The following is a 20127-nucleotide window of genomic DNA, read 5'->3' as shown; positions in this document are numbered from 1 at the left end:
ATCAAAGACACTACAGATATGAAAAGAACTTTCATGTCCCCGTTGCACGTAATCGTATGCATACACGTATATATAATTGATCTTATAGTTACTGAATAGCGGTCTATATCGGAATAACCATGCAGATGGCAGCAAATTGACAAGATGTGCTATAGAAATCATAAGTTTGCAACAGGCGTGTGGTAGAAGGTAGCACGAGCAGCGTAAACCAAACGCCCAGTTTTCTTGAGTTTCCATTCAAGAGCTATCACGCTGAGGTTTCTTCCACTCCGCACAACAGATGCGTCAACTATCACCTCTTCCTGTAAAAGTCCCATTGGTAAGTAAAAATCAAAACAGAGAGAAACCAACAGCATGAACAACGCAAATTATAAACAAGATTCACGAGTGTAAACTTCAGTTTACTGAATTGCCAATACTGGATAACGTAGATATTTCTCTTATCATGTCTCGGTTAGCTGATTGCACCTTAAACCGATGTCCAATGACAAATTGAATACCTGATTAAATTTTCAATATCTTCATTAGAGTCTGGAACCATTGCGTGCAAGTAGGGCAGTTATTCTTGGAACCCATACCTAAACAGAGTTTGTGGGGTTCAAAACCACCGTCGGCCTGAGTCAATCAAGTATCAGACGGCCAAAATTATGTTGTTTAAGGTTCGGAAACTTAGCACCGTCTGTATATCCCACTTTTTGGCCCATTTCAGTTGGTACAACTTTCTGTGATAAGGCAATTCCACATTGCCATCTTCAGAAAATGGATTCAAAGTACAGCGAGCAACCTCTTTATTTTGTTTATAGTAAGAGATTCTACAAATAAAAAGAAGAAATGACTCAAGAAAGCCGGAAATATAAGTTCTCTGCACCAAGACGCACGAAAGGCAGACCTTTGACATTCAAGGAATTGCACACAGAAGGTACAAATCCCTCATCACAATTTACAAATTTAAAGTGCCAACAAAATCCTAATCCCTAATTTCTTCCTCTAGTCATTCTACACCAATACCATTACCATTTGAAATGCCTCAGACGACCTTTCGATTTCCAATGAAGACAGCTAAACAATCATAGTAAAGCTTTGAATTCATTTCAATTCTATTTTGGCATGCGCATCAAACTTTATATATCTACATTTAAAGGAACAAATGTACATTCTAAGGGCCTTACATTCTTTGTTGCACTAGAGAGGTAAGAAATGCTTAGTTCCCCCAGAAAAAGCTCCTTATCCTTAGCCACGAGAGTTCTTGCACAAGCCATGGACACAGCCTCAGCAACAGCAGCAATAGCTCCTCCATGAAATCCGGAATAGAAATTCTGCAGATTCATGAACAAAACATCTTTACATTTGTTAGGTAACTTAGGTTTCAAAGACGACGAAAACATATGAAAATTAACCCGACGTTCAGTGGCATCTTCTTTTCTCCCAAATACAAGAACAACTGAAACACCCAAATACAAGAACAATTGAAACAGACATCAAATTGAAATACAATTACACATTAGTGAGCAAAATGGTGGAATTTGATGACGATGTTAATAGCTTTGAAATGGGGTCTAACAAAGCATCTTACTTTGCTTTGTATAAGATCAAAGTCCCAATCATACAAGCTAATAGAATGGGCCTCTATCAATATTAATTTTGAACTGGTTATACAAGTAACCATTAAATCAAGCAATTTTCTCAGCAAGCAAGCAAGAACACAGCTCAATTTAGTCAAACCCAGATAGAAAAACACGATGAAAACCCAATTCAAATCAAACACATCCCGAAAGGGTCCAATCCTATTCCTCCAATTTCCCCACTTTTGGGTATAAATAACCCATACCTAGAATTTTCTCAGCAACCAAACAGAACCACTGAAAATTACAAATTGAAACAAAAAGAGAAAAATAAAGAGGGGAAGATAGATTACAGTGACAGCAGGCTTCACAGATACGAGGCAGGTGACACGGCCTGGGGAGATGTGAAGGGGCTTGAGGAGGTCACGAATGATGTCGGAGTAGGTATCCTTTTTAGCATCGAACTCATCTGGGACAGGGTCCGAGATTCCAACTCCTCGGAGAAATTTCAGAACTCTGATTACATCTTCCCCAGGAATGTCGTCTGCAATTGTTGCTTCGGAAGCGAAGCTCTCAGTGATTGCAATGGAGGGTTTCGCCATCTTTGTTTTCTTTCTATATAGCTACGCTCCTCTTGCTCCTGTCCGTTTGGAAACTATTCAACCAACTGCATGTTACCAACCGTTACTCTTTTTTTGCAAGTAGTATTTAGGCCTAATTGGATAAATGGTCCCCGTGGTCATAAGGTATTCGGATGATAGCCCCTGTGGTAAAAAAATTCGGATTTAAACCCCTGTGGTCTAAGTCTGTTAGGATTTAAACCCCTGTGGTATAAGTCTGTTAGGATTTATATGTCTGCCACGTGGCAAAAATAATAATTTTTTTTTAAACCTGAATTTTTACAAAAAAAACAAAAAAACCCAGATCTGCAAGAACAAGAAGAAGGAAGAGGGAGATGGAGAGGGAGGAGGGCGCGGGGAGAGGGCTCCGGCGAGAGGGGAGCTGGTCTCCGGCGGGAAGAAGAAGAAGAAGAAGAAGAAGAAGAAGAAGAAGAAGAAGAAGAAGAAGAAGAAGAAGAAGAAGAAGAAGAAGAAGAAGAAGAAGAGGGAGAGGGAGGAGTCGCGCGGGGAGACCGGCGGGAAGAAGAAGAAGAAGGAAGAAGGAGAGGGAGGAGGGTCGCGCGGCTGGGGGGGGGGGGGGAGCTGGCCTCCGGCGGGAAGAAGAAGGAGAAGAAGTCCGGTGGGGGGGGGGGGACGGGCGGAGGGCGGGGGGAGTTTCTGGGGTTTTTTTTTTTTTTTTTTGTAAAAATTCAGGTTTTAAAAAAAAATTAAAAAATATTATTTTTGCTACGTGGCAGACATTTGGCAGCCACGTCAGCATTATTTAACAGAAGGGCATAAATCCTAACAGACTTAGACCACAGGGGTTTAAATCCGAATTTTTTTACCACAGGGGCTATCATCCGAATACCTTATCACCACGGGGACCATTTATCCGATTAGGCCTAGTATTTATCTTCATTGATAAGTTGGATCGACAAAAGTGATTTTAAACCATATTATTACTAGTCTATTATAAGGTTTAGTCCACTATTTCACCCCTCACCTCCTTTAGTTTAGCTCGAGTTTTACTTAATTTCTTAAAATTTTAAATTCAGTATAACACCCTAAGATTTAGATGTGTGTCATAAGTGTCACATGGCTAAAAAACATTAATATAAATAAAAAAACGTTTTAATTCAAACTTTTCTTTGCATAATTTTTTTAAAAGAAAAAAAAATGCTCCAATTTATGTCATGTACGTTGTGGCCTATAAATTAAGAGGTGTGTTATCCACATCCCTTTTTATTTCTCTCACATCCCTTATTAATTTCTGTCATTTGATATTCTTTAATTCATCCGATCCGGGTGTGAGAGAAGTAAAAAGGGGTGTGTGAATATCACACCCCTAAATTAACTAAGGGAAAGAGAGGTGCGGCAATAGAGAAAAAGAGATGGAGAATAGGATTGAGGAATGTTGTGTGTTAGTCTTCAGATCTTGTGCCTTTATTTATAGTAATAAGGAGGAAATAAATTTTCTCTCCAAGTAAAACAAAGTATAATAGGAAAGATTTTCTAGATCTCAAAGGATTCCTAATTTATCTCTACTTAGGATTTATTCAAAAAGAATTTTACTCTATTTTCTATAGTGGTTCCAATAGTAACTCGAATATCCTTAAAGCTCAAAAGCGGATTCCCTTAAAGTTAAATCATTGGACAACATAATATGGGCAGTGCCATGCCTCATAATCAGGTTGGATAAGCCTGAAAAGGGTTGTCGGGAAGGTGATTAGGTATGAAGTTAGCACATAGAACTAGATCGCTAACTGCCCCACAAAATATACCTAAGCATGATTTAATTGGATTAGTCGCATGTATTAACTTTTGTCAACTAACTCGAATTTGAGAATAGTAATGATATCCAAACACCAAACTTAAATTTGGGGACATAAGAAATTGTTCACAAAGTAAACCAAATGTACTAGGGGGTTAGGCCAACGTGGCCTTCCATGTCAAAATTTCGCTTTTCCAAATGTGTTAGGTAGAGCAAACTTAGTCTCATGATTAATTACGAAAAGGTGCATAACCAATGATTTTTTCTGTCAAAACGGAAGTAGATACTGCAGGGTTAAGGTTCTGAATATTGTCCCTTATTCTTGAAGTTTTAGGTCATAGGTACCAAGGAATCACGTTTTGGGTATGATGTCACCCTTTGGCAGGCCTTGATTCTACCATATATTAAAAACAAGCTTGATCGTGAGTGTGAGAGAAAGACAGACCCAGACGTGGTTTCGTGAGGTTCCAGCCAAAACTGGAGGAGTCTGTTCAACCTTTGCCGAGGCAAAGCATACCTTTCGGTGCAACTATGCTGAAGCAGAGCATGCATGTCGGTGTATCCCTCCCGAAGCAGGGTACCATCATTCAGTAGTCTTTAATCGAAGTTGAGTCTATACAGTTTGGTATCTCCTAGTCGAATTGCTGGGGTACCATTTTCTCACAGGTGTGGTAGTAATCAAATTCGATAATTTTCCAAACTTTTGCTCTCTGCACTGCTGCTGCAAGAGCAAGTTAGAGACATAGAAAGACAATAAATTTTTTCTCTAGTCAAAATTCGATCGGATATAAACTTCAAAATTACCTATTCATGGACATAAAGGTTTCAATCATGTCTTGCTTCGGGTAAGAGATCATCTTTTCATGATAGGAACGGTCTATATGAGCGAGTCAAAGAGCCATGGAATCCTCCTCAATGAGGTATTTCCATTTATAATGCTTCAGGCATAAATCCTTGAATATAAAGCATGGCTGAGGCTTATTCAACTCTTTTATGCCATAGTTGGCTTCAATGGTTTCGCAGCTTTTCGTAGTCAAGTGGAGCATCAAATCTTATATCCACATAAAATAGTTTTTGTTTGAAACATCCAAATCAGTGAAATCAAACTTGTTGCGGTTCGACATTTTGCTGAATGTAGGGAACAAGATTGTGATTGGTGCTATGGAAAATAAAATCATCATAAGCATCCAAATTAGAACATTTATGTTCTACAACATGTTTTGGTTTAAACGGATTAATCATGGAGAACTTCGAATCTCAACATGACTGGTGCGTGTTAAGAAACTTCAAGTTTCTATAACATTTTTCCGAACTTTGAGTTCGAAATTATGAACTTTACCTACAAACAAACGCAATATATACAAGACAATATATATAAAGAAATTGAAAACAAATAATAAAAATGGGTAGCTTCGGAACCTTTTGTGTGAAAGTTTAGGAAACGACCTTAAAGAGTATGGAGCTTTAGGTTAAAAAATAAATTATTATTTTAATCAGCTGGGTTGCAGACCAACAAGAGAGAAGTGGGGTTTATAGAATCTAGGCCCAAATATTAGGTAAGAAAGAAAATGTGAAAATCAATTCCCGTTATATGGAGCAGTTTTTCATGGGGCCCAAAAGAAAAAAAAAAAACTTACCATATCGAGTTTAAAATTAAAGAGGGCTGGTCATGGTGGGGATGAAAATAGCAACTCTTCTAATATTTTTTTCTCAATTATCATGGAAGAATATAATAATAGTTTTTTTTTTAATTTTTTATTGATAAATAGTGTTTTATTAATAGATACTATAGATAAAGATTGAGAATTTGGAATGAGAAATGAAGAGTGGCAGTCAACCTCTAGTCAAACGGTGGTCTTGGGAAGTTGGTAAGAAACGTCAATAAATAAATAAATGGAAATCCAGCCAAGGTTTCGTCATGCATTCAATAAATAAATAAATGGAAATCCAGCCAAGGTTTCGTCATGCATTGGAGGAGTCAGAAATGCAAGTACAATTGTCACATGAAACTTGAAAACTGCACCATTCCTTCACTACTTTAACACCCTCACTGCTTCACTCTCTTTCCATCCAACAAATTCCAAACTCCAAAGAAAGATGCCTCTCGGAACCCTTGAAGTCCTTCTTGTTGAAGCCAAAGGCCTCAAGAACAAAGATTTTCTTTGTAACTCTCTCCCTCTCTCATGTTTGAATCTTTGATTTAATCAACTGAAATGATTTTTGGTGAACATTGTTTGGTTTTTAATTTATGCTTCTTACCATCTGCAGATCTGAATTGTTTGGTTCTTCTATCAGCTGGATGCTGTTAATTTCAAGGCTTTATGAGCTCTTTTGTTGTTGTTCATGTATGCATTTGTGTATGCATGTTTGCAAAATTAGTTTAATATTTGATTGAATACCCCAAACAAAAAATCATCAATTTTTTAAAGTCCCTTTTCACCGATTCTTGGTAATATCAAGTGATGCAGAAAAGATATGATTTTATTTCTGGTGTTTGTTTTCTCCTCACTAGCATGATCTTTATGTCTAATCCATTTGTTTGTATTTTGCTTATATGTTGGTAGATGCATTTCATTTTCCTGTAATCGGCAAAAGATGAACATACATTTCCCAAAACAAAAGAGAATAAAGATACCCAAATGACAAGCACACACCTTTTTCAATATTACCATTGTTTTTGTTTGATTAATTCAATCTGATGGCCAGAACGAGGAAAAAGGGTGAACAAAAGGAGAAAAATGTTGCGCATAAATCATTTTCTTAAAGGGTTTTTAAGCAATTTTTCGTCTATATATATGATATGTTATTTTGATTTCTGATTTGAACACGCCGCTCAGTTAAATTTGTTTGCATTTGATTTCTGAATAGTGCTAATTAATGTATGTATGTCATGGGTTGAATACTTTGTAACAGTTAATAAGATGGATCCCTATGTTATTTTCACTGTGAAGACCCAAGAGAAGAAAAGCACCGTGGCTAAAGGTATACAGTTGTAGCTACCCCTTGTATAAATATATATATATATATGTTATATATATTGTTTGTGCACATTCCGATCGGATCCATCTGGTGTTGTCTCCGATTAACTGTGATTAAAAATCATACATGTAGGGAAAGGATGTGACCCTGAATGGAATGAAAGTTTTTTGTTCACAGTTACGGATGATGTTTCTGAGCTTCGTTTGAAAATAATGGACAAAGATACCTTTACCAAGGATGACTTTGTTGGCGAAGCAATGTGAGTACTCAAAAATTTGTCATTTTTTTTCATTTCCATCTTTATAAGGTCACTCAAAAGTTATTTGCACCCTGTTATAGTGTTCTATCTCTGGTGAAGCTATGTAAAACGTGTATGGTTCGATGTCTAATTTATCTATGGTCAATGTAGCGTTCCTTTGGAGCCATTGTTCGCTGATGGAAGGCTTCCTCCGACTGCCTACAATGTTGTCAACAAGGACCAGGAATATCGCGGGGAGATCATAATTGGACTTACTTTCACTCATGAGCCTCAGGTATCAATGTTTATAGCTTACCAAACTTAACCAAAACTTCCGTTTTTGACTAGATTCGAGGTAGTGTGTGGTGAATAGACAATTTGTTTTTGCAGAGAAGCAGCTTCTAGAAGATATGATGAGGATAACTATGGTGGATGGAAAGAATTATCTTTCTAGGAATGACCTGGTGATTTAAAATGCAATGTATGATGCTCATTTAGCTGCTAGGTGTTCAAATAAAGAGCATTAGTCATGTTGAGGTTCCCTTTTGGTGTACTGTTTTTGTGTTTAGACTGATATCTATGTGCTTCAACTTATTTGGCAGAATCGAACATTCAGTTAATTTTACTCAGCGTCGCTTGATTTCATATTGGAAATGTTATTGGAACTCCAAACTCATGCTTGCCTTCATAAGAGGGATGTTCTTGGCACTCTAAAATTCAAATGTGTGCACACGTGAAGGTTTTTGAAACCTTTTGCAGTGCCAGTAACATTTCATATTATCGTAATCAAGATTTGAAAGGTCCCCTATTAGAACCGTCGTTAGCCAAACTCATCATTCAATTATTCAAAGTTATTGTTTCTCAAACCTACCAATTTTTTCTTCGCATCTTGAATTTGCATCTCTATTGAAAATGCTCTAAACCAACGAGAGTTGGACAATGCCAACCATGCAATACACACATATGGCTTTATTCATTACAGGCCTTGCGTTTTGCACAAATCAATAAGGTACACAAGGAAAGACGTCAAAGAACCATGAACTTGACAATGGATACACACGCATACTTGTCCACAAAGCACTTGCAAACTAGCTAAGATTTCGTGATGGGAATGATTAGTGACGAATTAGAAGTGTATTCAATTAAAGATCAAATTTTTGAGTTTGATGACATTTTTCACTAGAAAAACTTTAGTGGCCGAGTTTCTTAATTTGTCAGCCATATTTTTGAGTCATACATGTTATCTTTTGAGAATGTTATATCCACCGGGCATTCACTTTTTTGTTTTGTTTTGGAAAGCTATGGCATTAATTCATTGATAAAAGATGAGTAACAGATCAGTAGAGTGGGCTAGTAAAACCAGAAAATCTAGGCAGTACAATCATAGAGTAAAACATCCATGAGAATCTCGGGATGCTCCTCGAACCAAAGACATTCAAATGCTCCTTAACTGGTCCATGTGAATATTCACATGGACCGGTTAAGGCAAAACGGGCAAGACAGTGAGCAGCTTCATTATGTTGGCGGTGTGTATGAGTAATAGAAGCTCCAGTAATCACATATAGCATAACTTAGGAATCCTCGATAATGTGCCCGATGAGGGACGAATTCGGAGGACCCTTTTGCATGGCAGAGACGATCTGGAGAGAATTGCTCTCAATAATAATGTTATGTAAGCCCATTTGAATCGCCAGCAAAATTGCAAAAGCCCTTCTCTAACCGTAAAGGCTTCGATTAGGAGAGGTGAGGAAACATGCAAAAAAATCTTTGTAGATGCAGCATCAAAATTACTGTGCTCATCACAGACTACGGCACCAACTCCACCTATTTGAGTGACTCCATCCAAGCACCATCGACATTTACTTTGAGGAATCTCGGTGGAGTTTTAGTCTAAGCAGAGGCAAGAGCTTGGGGCCGAGAGGGGTGGTCCACCTTAAGAGCTTTCTGAAAATTGAGCCACCAGCTTCTGGCCCTGGCCATGAGAGCATCATGTTTCTCAACCGTGCCCTTCCATAACATATCATTTCTTTCCCCCCACAACTGCCACCACACCATCAAGCACAATTCGAAATTTTGATGATTGAGAGAGGAAGCCAGGGATGTGCCCCCAATAAAAAACAAAGAGGACATGTGAATCAGAAAAGGGTTTGCCAATGGAAGTGGAAAGCCAAGAACATGAGGCAAAACAACAATCCTGCAAAAGATAGAAGGGGGATTCCACATGGTTGTTGCAGAGCACACACATTAGATCAGTATGCACATGGTGTTTGTCAAGGGCAGATTTGGTGGGGATGATGTCTCGACAAAATCCTTGACTTCAGATATGCTAAAAAGTCTTTATGATTAGTACCTAATTCTTTTTTATATAAATAGACACTTAAGGTGGGGAAGGTTCCATTGGTGAGATTGATGACAAATAAGTTAGTCCACAAAAGTGAGGCAGCAGCTCGTAGGTTTGGGTGAGAAAATTTGGAACTGAGAAGGGGAAGGTAACCATCGGGCCTCTCAAATTTTGGTAGTGCAACCGAATCGATCAACCAATGGGAACCCCCTTCAATAATGAGCCTACCAGCACAGATACTTTTCCAAACAAAAGATGCATTGCATCGAACAATACTTAAATGAAGTTGCTGGTAGGATAATACTTTGCCTTGGGTTTGAGCCACCAAAAAGTGGGGTTTGTGGATGAGTCTCCACCCTTGTTTGGTGATTAAGCCGAGATTGAACGCATACATATTTTTAAAACCTAAGCCACCCTTTGATTTTGGGGCACAAAGTTTATCTCAGAAGATCTAGCGAATCTTTTTGGAATCGTCGACGCCATTCCACCAAAACGCTGTAACCATGCAGTTAAGATCATCACAAAAGCTTTTGGGGAGGAGAAAGCAATGCATGGTATAGAGAGGAATAGCTTGGGTGATGACTTTGACAAGCAATTCGCGACCCGTTGAGCTCAGAAGTTTGCCCTTCCAGCCCTGCAACCATTTCCAAAGCCTTTCCTTGATATGGCTGAAACATACTTGCTTATTTTGGCCAACTAGAGTAGGAAGACCAAGATGTTTCTCGTGTTTGTCCACTCCATCCACCCCTAGTAGACAACTGAGCCCATCCTAATTGACACACTTGATATTGCGGTTGAAACAAATAGCACTTTTCATAAAGTTAACAAATTGACTCGAGGTCTCTTCATAAGTTTTTTAGAACTTTTGCAATATGGAGGCAATTGTCAACATCCGCTTTGGTGAAGAGCAGGCAATCATTCACAAAACATGAGGTGATTGATCGACGGAGTGCCATGGCAAATGGAGATCTCCTAAATTCTCTCGTCACGGTTAAACTTGGTGAGCAGAGCCGAGAGGCCTTTTGCACACATGAGGAATAAGTAAGGGGAGAAAAGGGTCGCCTTGCTGGAGCCCCTTGCAGGGTGAAGGTAACCGCGAGGAGACCTGTTGATAAGGGAATGTGAAACAGTGCTTACACATTGCATCAACAGATTGGTCTAGTATGGAGGGAAGCCTATAGCTTCCAGAATACCTCTCAGAAACCCCTAATCCACACGATTGTATGCCTTACTAATGTCATGTTTCATAGCCATGAAGCCTTTTTTGCCTCATTTAAGCTTGAAAAGGAAGTGGGCAATCTTTGTGGCAATGATGGTGTTGTCTGAAATCAAGCGTCGAGGAACAAAAGTGCTTTGATGGTGGGAAATAATCTAAGGGAAGATTAGTTTGAGATGTTTGGTTAAGACCTTGGAGGCAATTTTGTAGACGACATTGCAAATGCTAATAGGGCGAAGGTGGGACATCTCGTTGGGATTTGCTTATTTCGGGATGAGAGAGACGTAAGTGTAGTTGATTTTCTTGAGCATTTTCCTGGATTCCATGAATCTCGCCTTCGAGACATCAGAGCCGATAACGTTCCAAAACTATTGGTAGAATAATGGTGGGAGTCTATCTGGGCCTGGCGTAGTCAAGGCATCCATTTGGAACAAGGCAGCTTTGACCTCCTCATCAGTGAAACCAGTATTGAGAGTCGAAAACATCTCATCATCGAGTTGTTGACCCACAACCTCAAATAATTTTGTCGCCTCATTCCCACCAGGTTGACACTTGAAGATGTTGGAAAAGTAATCCAGCATAATGTTTTCAATATTTCCTTCACCTTTAGTCCAGTTCTTCGAAGCATCCAACAAGCTGCAAATTTGATTTTTCACCTTTCTACCATGTGCATTGGAAACGTTGCCGCCAGTAAGACTCATCGAGGAAGAGGAAAACATCTAGCTGGGATAGTAGATTAGCTCTCTCAACGATGAGATTCTTGGCTAGTAGCTGATAAAGAAAGAAGCCTAGCTTTGACCATACATGAGCGAAACGTCTCATGATGCCATTTTAGGAGAGCCACACGAACCACCTTGATTTTCTCACAATATGGAACATACGAATGCCCGTCACTGGGGTACTCCAAGCTTGGCAGATGACATTCTCACATCCCTTGTGCTTGTCCACATCTCTTTGAAGCGAAAGAGAGGACGTGATATATGATCAAATTTGCTGGGTAAGAGGTGGTGCACCACAGAGAAATGGTATTTGGATTTCCAGTTAAACGTCGTGAGGACTCGATCGAGGTGCTCCTTATTGCCACCATGGCAATTGGTCATCCAGGTAAACTTTCCCCTAGAGAAACCCAAGTCGCCTAAGTTGTAGTTGCCAATAGCTTGTCGGAAATTCAGAATTTGGTGGATGAGCTTGGTCCCCCTACCCTCATTTTCATCTAGGTGCATAAGTTCATTGAAATCCCCACCATAGATCCAGGGGAACAAGGATTGGGCAGCCAAATAATGGAGCAACGACCAGGATTTGGAGCGATGACTAGTTTAAGGGTGACCATAAAAACTGATTAGGCGCCAGTGATCAATGTCACCATAACCATCGATTTCTGTGTCAATATGGTTGGGGGAAGATGAAATGATCCGTAATGGGGTCGCTAGATTCCACATTAAGACCAAAACCCCATACATTCCCACCGAATTAACACAAAAAGCCAAATCGAAACCAAGTTTAACTTTGAGAGCCATGATAGCAGGACCATTGCATTTGGACTCACACAAAAATGCAATGGTGGGAGCTTATTGTTGGATAAGCCCTGTTAGGGCTAGAATTGTCCGATGGTTCCCAAGCCCCCAACAGTTCCAGAACAATACTCTCATTGCTGTCAGCAGGGTTGAATGGGCTCAGCCGCCACCGATTTACCATAGAGACAATCATAGTTTATCTTCCTTCCCAACCAACTGGATGTCTTAACTTCCTCAAGTTCCTTAGAAGGGCTGATGCAAACCTTGCAAAGATTTTTATATGAAGGGACCGCCGACCTGACCATTGACCCACGAGAGCCCACAGAGCCAGCCTTTCCCTTTAGATGTTGTTTATTTCCCCTGATTGCAGTGTTAGAAAGATAAAGAAGCTTCCCTTGTTTGGGATTGTAGGATACTCGAGCTTTCTTAGGAGATAAGCCTGTCAGGACATCAAATTCTGTCACATGATGGATTGGATTCACTAAGGAGTTGGGTTGAGTTGAAGGTAACACGTGGTGGGTTTGGTCCACATTTTAATGTAGCAAGTTGGGCTCAACCTCAGCCTCGAGTTCAGGCCCAAAGAATTGGGGCTCACAGAGTAGCATATTCGACTTCAAAAGGGCCCAAGGTGGTACCTTGTCTACATCACACCACACTTTGTCTTTTGAAAGTCGATTCACATCAATGGTTAGAAAGCTATTAGAGAATTGGGTCCCGAAACTGTCTGGGTGCCACACGTGTTCGAGGTCTATGAGGGATGCTCAACACATGTACACAACAACTTATGCCAAGCTTTGACAGGTCACAGAGGTGTCGCACCCAGCGTCAGTGTCATGCCAATTTGTGGCAGACACTGTTCATGATTTATCTTTATCGATCCAAGTGGTTGATCGTTTGACATCTTCCTAATACTTCATCCTCGCCATGAATTGTTTGGCCGACTCTTCCCATGCTTCGTCGGGAAGGCCATAGAAGTCGCCCTCCGAGTTCCATTTACGTCACTAGTGGCGTTCGTTGGCACTCGTTGCAGCTGGACATCGGGAAGAAGGGGGAAGAATGGGGGAAAAGGAAAGTTGTGGCCAGTGAGGTGTGGGAGGCACGTAGCTAAGTAGAGAACTGGCTATCACCAGACCAACCCACCAACGTTTTCCATAGGCAGCCCTTAGAATTACCCAATTGGCCACAGGAGAAATAGAGCTACAAGAGACCTTCGTATTTAAGCTTAACGACTTGGGTACCCGAAGTGGGGCACAATAAGAGAACACGAGTGTGCAGAGGCTTAATGGCGTCGAAATCACTGTGCATGTGCAGGAATCCACAAAACCCTCACCCACTAGGTCCTCCACTTCCAAGACAGCCCCGAGTTTCTCCCCAAGGCAATAGGCATTCTTTTTGGTGCAAAGGTTGTGAGGAATCCTGTGGGCTTGAACCTAATAGATTGCCCGGTCGGCTTTTATGTCATCTAGTGAGTGGTAAAGCAGCCAAGGGTTGACCGAGAATGTGTAACCCTTGACAAACCAAAGGGTTACCTTCAAGTGTTCGATGAGCCACTGATTTGTCCCCCACCGTAATGGAATAGATGTTAGGTTTCGCCTTGAGGACTCTGACGACTCCGAATCCGTTCCAGACCACTAGGTATTCACTTCAAATTAAAATTAAGTTACAAATTACTAGGGATTTGTAGCTCAGCTAGTTAAGAGTATTAGAAAAACAAGATTAAAACTAAAGATTTAAAAGCACTTTTCACAAATTAATTAACCACTCCTAGGAGTGATGTCAGAGTTAGAGTTACTCAGCAAATCATGGAAATCCTAAGCCACCAATTTATCAAATGCAACAAATTATCTGGCATTTGGAAACAATTTATATCAATTAATTGTTTTTTCTTATTAGCAGATATTTGTCATTTAATTCCGAGTCCAAATACATGCATATGTTAAAAACGTCACCAGCCAGAATAGGTTAGAAACATATACGCATGGTTGTCACCATATGATTGTTGTGGAGGGACGGAGAGATGAAAACGACATGTAGTTTTATATATGGGAACAGAAGTATCTCATGAACCTGTCAACCCCTAATTAGCCGGGCTTGGTAAGAAATGTAACAACATCGTAGACTTTCACCCTCTTAATATATAAATGAATTGATTGTCTGTTGTATTGTGTTGTGTTGTTTTGGGTGTGTTGATAATTTCATCTCATCGGAATCTCATCGGAAAGATGCCTCACGGAACGCTTGAAGTTCTTCTTGTCAGTGCCAAAGGCCTCGACAACAATGATTTTCTCGGTAAATTTTGATTAATTCTTTTTTATTTTCAATATTATTTGTAGAAAACAAATATATATGCATAAGAGAAATGATTTCTGGGTTGCACTTGCATTGTTAATTTCTGCTCCATCTTCTGTGGATCTCAAATCTGAATTCATAAATTTTTGGCTGTCCATATACCTAATGCTAGCTAGCTGTTACAGATTTTTCCAGGCCAGATGAACATGTTTTAATTAATTTCATGTGTCATGTCTGTGTATCGAATACATGTACATGTACGTGTGTGTGTATATATATATATATATGTATGTATGTATATATATGTCTTCGAATGTAGAAGGTTGGATTATAGATTCAGTATCCCAAAAATAATCTCTTCACATCGAGCCGTAGTAAATTTTAAATGATGATATATAAATTCTCTCTATTTTCCCATGTTCCTGTTTTTCTGTATTTATGTGATCAAATTGTTTTAATGTCAGTTTGATATTCGGGTATTTGGATTTAATTATCCTGTAATCAATCTACAATTGCCGTCAGTAACAAATCAGATGATCTGCTAACATAATTATATTATGGAGGTGTTTGTACGCAGAGATTCTTACATATACGCGTCAATATAACCTACTTTTCATATATCTCTCATTACGTGACTACCGAATCCATCCCTGGGTCAGCCACAAATCTCCTGCTTATTTGTAATCATTGAGATTATTATGATTTTTTCTTTTAGATTTGTCTCCACATATAGTTTCTGAATGCTAATTAAGTTGCTAACTGTATGTATGCCTGTATGGATGATGGGGTTGAATGTTTTCTATGAGCAGGTAACATGGATCCCTATGTTATTTTAACTGTAAGGACCCAAGACAAGAAAAGCACCGTCGTCTCAGGTAATTTCCATATATATCTTTCACCGTCAAGGGTTACATTGGTGTGCAGAATACAGTTATCAATTGATTGTACAACAAAAACAAATCTGTACATGCATGCATGCTGCAGGGCAAGGATCTGAACCAGAATGGAACGAAACTTTTTCCTTTACAGTCTCCGACGATGTTGATGAACTTCGCTTGAAAATAATGGACAAAGATACCTTTAGCTCTGATGATTTTATTGGAGAAGCAACGTGAGTACTTCTCCTTTTCGTCCCTTAATTATGATTCAAAAGCACTTCTAAGTTTTTGTTTGTCAAGCGTTAGTCTGATCAAGCTAATACTAGTGCTCGACAATTATCCTTGTAAAAATAAAATGTACTTGTAGAAATAACTTAGCACAGTATAATGTGACACATGTGTGTTACTTTAAATGTTTAATTAGCTAACCTTTGGCCTATGCCTAATTAATGTAGGGTTGCTTTAGAGCCGTTGTTCGCTGAAGGAAGCCTTCCACCAACTCCATACAATGTTGTCAATCAGGACAAGGAATATAGTGGAGAGATTAAAGTTGGACTCACTTTTACTCCTGAGGTAATTTTACGCAGCAATCAAAAGTTGTTGAGACACTTGTAACTTATTAATTTTGTGATACGACTAAAAGTAAGACCTGATTTAATTGGGACTTGATTGGATCAGCATCTCACATTTATAAGAAAAGATGGATGCCCTTTTTTCTACTTTAAGTCATTTTTGTTCATCATTTTCTTTTAATTTTGTCACAACTTTTATCTTTGATGTGGAAAGGCACTGCTACTATCCCATGACCCACTGCATATTTTCTTTGTTGTTATTGCAGAGAAGCGGCCACGGCGACAGTTCTGGAGACTATGGTGACTCGGAGGGCTATGGTGGTGAGAGGAAAGGATCACATAAAGGTGAGGAAAGGTATGGTGGTGGTGGTGGTGGCGGCAGTGACTACCGTGGAAGTGGCGGCGGCTATGGTGGAGGTGGTGGTGGCGGCTATGGCAATAGTGGTGGTGGTGGGAGGAAAGGATCACATAAAGGTGAGGAAAGGTATGGTGGTGGTGGTGGTGGCGGCGGTGATTATGGTGGAAGTGACGGTGGCTATGGTGGAGGCGGAGGTGGCTATGGTGGAGGTGGCGGTGGCTATGGTGATCATGGTGGTGGTAATGGTGGCGGCGGTGGCCTGGGTGGTGGTGGTAGTAGTTATGGCGATCGTGGTGGTGACTATGGTGGCGGTGGTGGTGGATGGAAAGAATCATCTAAATCTGAGGACAGCTCTGGTGGATGGAAAGAATCCTCCGCATACAGAGGATGAGTTTATTATTATAATTGACAGTACTGTAATGTATGATTGATCATCATTTAGATGCCCGGTCTTATTGGACAATAAAAGAATAAAATGCTTTAATCTTGTTCGAGGTTCCTTTCTACATGTGGACCGAAAATTTTACTATGTTACGATGTATGATATTATCGAATAATTAAAGTGTGAGATGTGCATCTATGAAGTTGTATTATTGTATTCCATGTTTTTATAGTCAGTGCGTTGCAAGTGAAAGGCTTTAAGTTCAAAATTTGTAGATGATGAATTCGATACTAAATTAGGTTGTCCACTGTGGCGTAGTCGAACTCTCACTCCCCTTACACCATCTCCAACCCTTGGCTAAAACCTAAAATTTTTAGCCCAGAAAATTTAGGTTTTAACCCAGAAATAACTTTTTGCTCAAACCCTTATGAGTTAAAATTTTAGCCCAGATCATTAAAGAATGAATTTAGGCTAATTTTTTCTTAAAATAACTTTTTTAAAAGAAAAAAAAAATTAGGTAGACTATCATAATTTAATTCTATGAACATTTTAACCTAAAAATATTTAGATTCCGACAAATATTGAAAAATCACTAACAGACATCATGAAACTCGTGAAACACTATGAAAGAATATGAAACACATAAAAGAATTCTTTTACTTACTTTAGCCGTTTGATTTAAATTTGGACCGTTAGATATTTTTTTTACTGTTGTATTTCATCTAATTAGATCTTAACTGTTGGATTCAATTAATTTATAAATATAAAACTAAAAATAATATACATATATGATGAACGAGCCCCACTAACCCAGGAAGAATCCTGGGCTAAATTTGGCCCATAATTGAGTTTTGAGTTTTAATTCATATTTGCCCCAAATGTTGGAGCAAGTTCGGGTAAGTTTAGAATCTAAAATTTGAGTTTTATTTCAAGGATTAAAGTAGGCCTTAGCGTAAAGTACTTAAAAAAAAGGGGTGAAAAAAAACAGAGCATACTTGAAGGTCTCTTGTAAGAGCATCCAATGAGGTATTTTATGTTTGGCACTACAAAGATTTTCAAGGTATGACCTTCACGGGCATGTGCTTTTGACATTTTTGTTTACTCTTAACACAATTCTCTGCATCATACACCAAATCATTCATGTATTAGGTCCACTGGCAACCAATCCCTTAAGGCTTAAGCTATTCTAAATCTTTTAATTAAAAAAAAATTGTCAAGACGAAATTCTTATCACGAGTGTAACGGTAAATGCTCTAACTACTTAAGCTATAAGTCTAAAATTATTCAAAGATAACATTTTTGAGTCAAATCTTCTCAGTTAGCTTGAATAGTCCCATTACAAGATTTTAAATTGCACACAACAAATAGATATCAACCTTTTGTTGATAGAATTTGAACACGAAGCTTTTTCGAAACAAAATTAGTTGTCTTGTGACATCCAAACGTTCATTCACCAGGTTCATGCTATCGTCAATTCATTCTAAAATTTTCAGTGAACAAGTGTAATAACTAAACACAAAGAAATAAATTTCAGTTGAGGTTACTTAAGAATTGAAAACAGGAAGCCATATTTTGTAGAAACCGATCCAAGTGAACAAAGTCAGCTCCTATTCAGATTCAGACAGGATTGGTAAATTGGTAAACTGGTAAAAGATGGTAACTAGTAACTCCTGAAAGCTCTTTAAATAGCTGACAAGCCAATGACTCAATGAGTTGCTCTTCCTAAAGCAATTGCAGCTTATAAAACTGCAAAACCCAAACTTGCAAACAACTCGGTCTTGTCTCTTTCTGTTGATTTCAATCTTCATCCGATCCAAACATGCCTCTTGGAACGCTTGAAGTTCTTCTTGTCGAAGCCAAGGGTCTCGACAACAATGATTTTATGGGTAATTATTTTCTATCCCCACTCTGTCTCTGTATGTGTAATATTTATTCATGAACCTTAGATCTTCAACATTAGTTTACGCTGATCATTTTTCTATATATAATTGTATAAAACCATTTCTGGGTTGCTTTCTGACCGATCTGTGGATCTCTGCTCTTTGCTAGTTTTGCTAGTTAGTTGAGTCTTTGATGCAGTAACCCAAAATAATGAATCCCATGAAAGTTCTTGATCCCTTTTCATGGATCCATACTAATGCAAAGTGAAGTAGAAAATAAACTTTTTGATACAAGCGATAGTAAGGAAGGGATCGTAAACTTTTTGCTAGTTTTTCTCATCAGTATTACTTTTGTGTTTTGACATGTTTATTTGGATTTACTTAAAATTGATCCACTCTTAGCATAGCGAAAGACCCGATCAACATTTCCTTATGAGTTTATGATCCTTGAGTGCTAATTTCCATATCATTAGGACATATATCCGGCTGAATTCCGGTTAAGTTGAAACGACATTTTTGTAGATTGTTTCATAATTTGATCTGAACCTGATGTTGCCTTCTAAAATCTGTCTGCATTGAATTTATGAATATGCTAATTATGTGTATACTAATGGGGTTGAATACTTTTTGAGCAGCTGACATGGATCCTTATGTCATCTTAACTGTAAAAACCCAAGAGAAGAACAGCAATGTGGTCTCAGGTAAAGTTCTAGCCATCTTCATCATTCCGGCGCATTTGCTGCAATAAAAATTGTGTTGCTTAAAACTTGTGCATGCTGCAGGGCAAGGATCTACACCAGAATGGAATGAAACCTTTCTATTCACCGTCTCAGATGATGTTTCCGAACTTAATTTGAAAATCATGGAGAAGGATAACTTCAGTGCAGATGATTTTGTGGGAGAAGCAACGTGAGTGTTTCATTATGATTCTTTAGTATGCGGTCACTCGAAAGAAAATTGCACCCTGTTCTGTCTGGTGCTGCCTTGGTCTGATTAACTTATGTGTGGCCTATATGCAGCATTTGTTTAGAGCCAGTGTTCACTGAAGGAAGCCTTCCTCCAGCTGCATACAATGTTGTCAACAAGGACAAAGAATTTTGCGGAGAGATCAAAATCGGACTCACATTCACTCCCGAGCCTGAGGTATTACTTCCCAAAAGTTCGCTGCTCAGTGTGCTAAATTTCGTCTGGTTGTTTTGTTTCTGCATTCGTGTTCAGTATTTTCAGACACTGGAACTTGACTGTATTCATTGTTGCAGAGAAGCGACAACATTCCTTCTGGAGGATATGGAGAGACCGAGGAGAGCTATGGCGGATGGAAACAATCGTCTTACGGGGAGGAGTAGAGCTATATCGGATGAGGATGGAGGAGCTTCAATCATGTTGGAGGTTTCTAATTTGGTGTGTTTCAGTGTGTAAACCTACATATTTATATGTGCCTCAACTTGTTTGATGGACCGAAATAATCAGTCAAGTTTATGTAGTTTGATTTCGATTGTTTTTGTAGTTTCTTTGTTTGATGGCGTTCGAATTTTATCTTTCGTT

At 39.0% G+C, this 20127-nt stretch overlaps 4 protein-coding genes across 4 annotated transcripts; 3 read left to right on the top strand and 1 right to left on the bottom strand.

Moving 5' to 3' along the window:
• Positions 1-19: 19 nt before the first annotated feature.
• On the bottom strand, positions 20-2234 carry LOC126604280 (uncharacterized). The gene is made up of 3 exons (XM_050271505.1): positions 1916-2234; positions 1170-1316; positions 20-302 (listed from the first exon to the last, which is right to left on the bottom strand). Exons 1-3 carry the CDS (start codon positions 2162-2164, stop codon positions 159-161), a joined length of 540 nt encoding a protein of 179 aa, XP_050127462.1. The 5' UTR covers positions 2165-2234; the 3' UTR covers positions 20-158.
• Positions 2235-5786: 3552 nt separating this feature from the next.
• On the top strand, positions 5787-7742 carry LOC126627802 (16 kDa phloem protein 2-like). The gene is made up of 6 exons (XM_050297385.1): positions 5787-5845; positions 5892-6099; positions 6849-6917; positions 7047-7173; positions 7324-7447; positions 7543-7742. The coding sequence occupies exons 2-6, from the start codon at positions 6033-6035 to the stop codon at positions 7555-7557; spliced, it is 402 nt and encodes a 133-aa protein (XP_050153342.1). The 5' UTR covers positions 5787-5845; positions 5892-6032; the 3' UTR covers positions 7558-7742.
• Positions 7743-14325: 6583 nt separating this feature from the next.
• On the top strand, positions 14326-16918 carry LOC126627725 (glycine-rich protein DOT1-like). The gene is made up of 5 exons (XM_050297280.1): positions 14326-14512; positions 15322-15387; positions 15497-15623; positions 15846-15963; positions 16229-16918. Exons 1-5 carry the CDS (start codon positions 14446-14448, stop codon positions 16709-16711), a joined length of 861 nt encoding a protein of 286 aa, XP_050153237.1. The 5' UTR covers positions 14326-14445; the 3' UTR covers positions 16712-16918.
• A 1486-nt stretch (positions 16919-18404) lies between these two features.
• On the top strand, positions 18405-20088 carry LOC126619198 (elicitor-responsive protein 3-like). The gene is made up of 5 exons (XM_050287494.1): positions 18405-18588; positions 19218-19283; positions 19365-19491; positions 19602-19725; positions 19842-20088. The coding sequence occupies exons 1-5, from the start codon at positions 18522-18524 to the stop codon at positions 19926-19928; spliced, it is 471 nt and encodes a 156-aa protein (XP_050143451.1). The 5' UTR covers positions 18405-18521; the 3' UTR covers positions 19929-20088.
• Positions 20089-20127: the final 39 nt, after the last annotated feature.

This window comes from Malus sylvestris, chromosome 1, assembly GCF_916048215.2.
Source record: "Malus sylvestris chromosome 1, drMalSylv7.2, whole genome shotgun sequence".
NCBI classification, from domain to species: Eukaryota; Viridiplantae; Streptophyta; class Magnoliopsida; order Rosales; family Rosaceae; genus Malus; species Malus sylvestris.
This window is presented reverse-complemented; position numbering and strand designations above follow the sequence as displayed.

Coding starts and splice junctions, on each gene's coding strand:
- LOC126604280 (XM_050271505.1), bottom strand. CDS start 2,164: ATGGCGAAACCCTCCATTGCAATCACTGAGAGCTTCGCTTCCGAAGCA. Junction 1,317..1,915: donor CTGTGAAGCCTGCTGTCACT/GTAATCTATCTT, acceptor ATGAATCTGCAG/AATTTCTATTCCGGATTTCA. Junction 303..1,169: donor TCTCTAGTGCAACAAAGAAT/GTAAGGCCCTTA, acceptor GGACTTTTACAG/GAAGAGGTGATAGTTGACGC.
- LOC126627802 (XM_050297385.1), top strand. CDS start 6,033: ATGCCTCTCGGAACCCTTGAAGTCCTTCTTGTTGAAGCCAAAGGCCTC. Junction 6,918..7,046: donor GAAAAGCACCGTGGCTAAAG/GTATACAGTTGT, acceptor TCATACATGTAG/GGAAAGGATGTGACCCTGAA. Junction 7,174..7,323: donor GACTTTGTTGGCGAAGCAAT/GTGAGTACTCAA, acceptor TGGTCAATGTAG/CGTTCCTTTGGAGCCATTGT.
- LOC126627725 (XM_050297280.1), top strand. CDS start 14,446: ATGCCTCACGGAACGCTTGAAGTTCTTCTTGTCAGTGCCAAAGGCCTC. Junction 14,513..15,321: donor CGACAACAATGATTTTCTCG/GTAAATTTTGAT, acceptor TTCTATGAGCAG/GTAACATGGATCCCTATGTT. Junction 15,388..15,496: donor GAAAAGCACCGTCGTCTCAG/GTAATTTCCATA, acceptor TGCATGCTGCAG/GGCAAGGATCTGAACCAGAA.
- LOC126619198 (XM_050287494.1), top strand. CDS start 18,522: ATGCCTCTTGGAACGCTTGAAGTTCTTCTTGTCGAAGCCAAGGGTCTC. Junction 18,589..19,217: donor CGACAACAATGATTTTATGG/GTAATTATTTTC, acceptor CTTTTTGAGCAG/CTGACATGGATCCTTATGTC. Junction 19,284..19,364: donor GAACAGCAATGTGGTCTCAG/GTAAAGTTCTAG, acceptor TGCATGCTGCAG/GGCAAGGATCTACACCAGAA.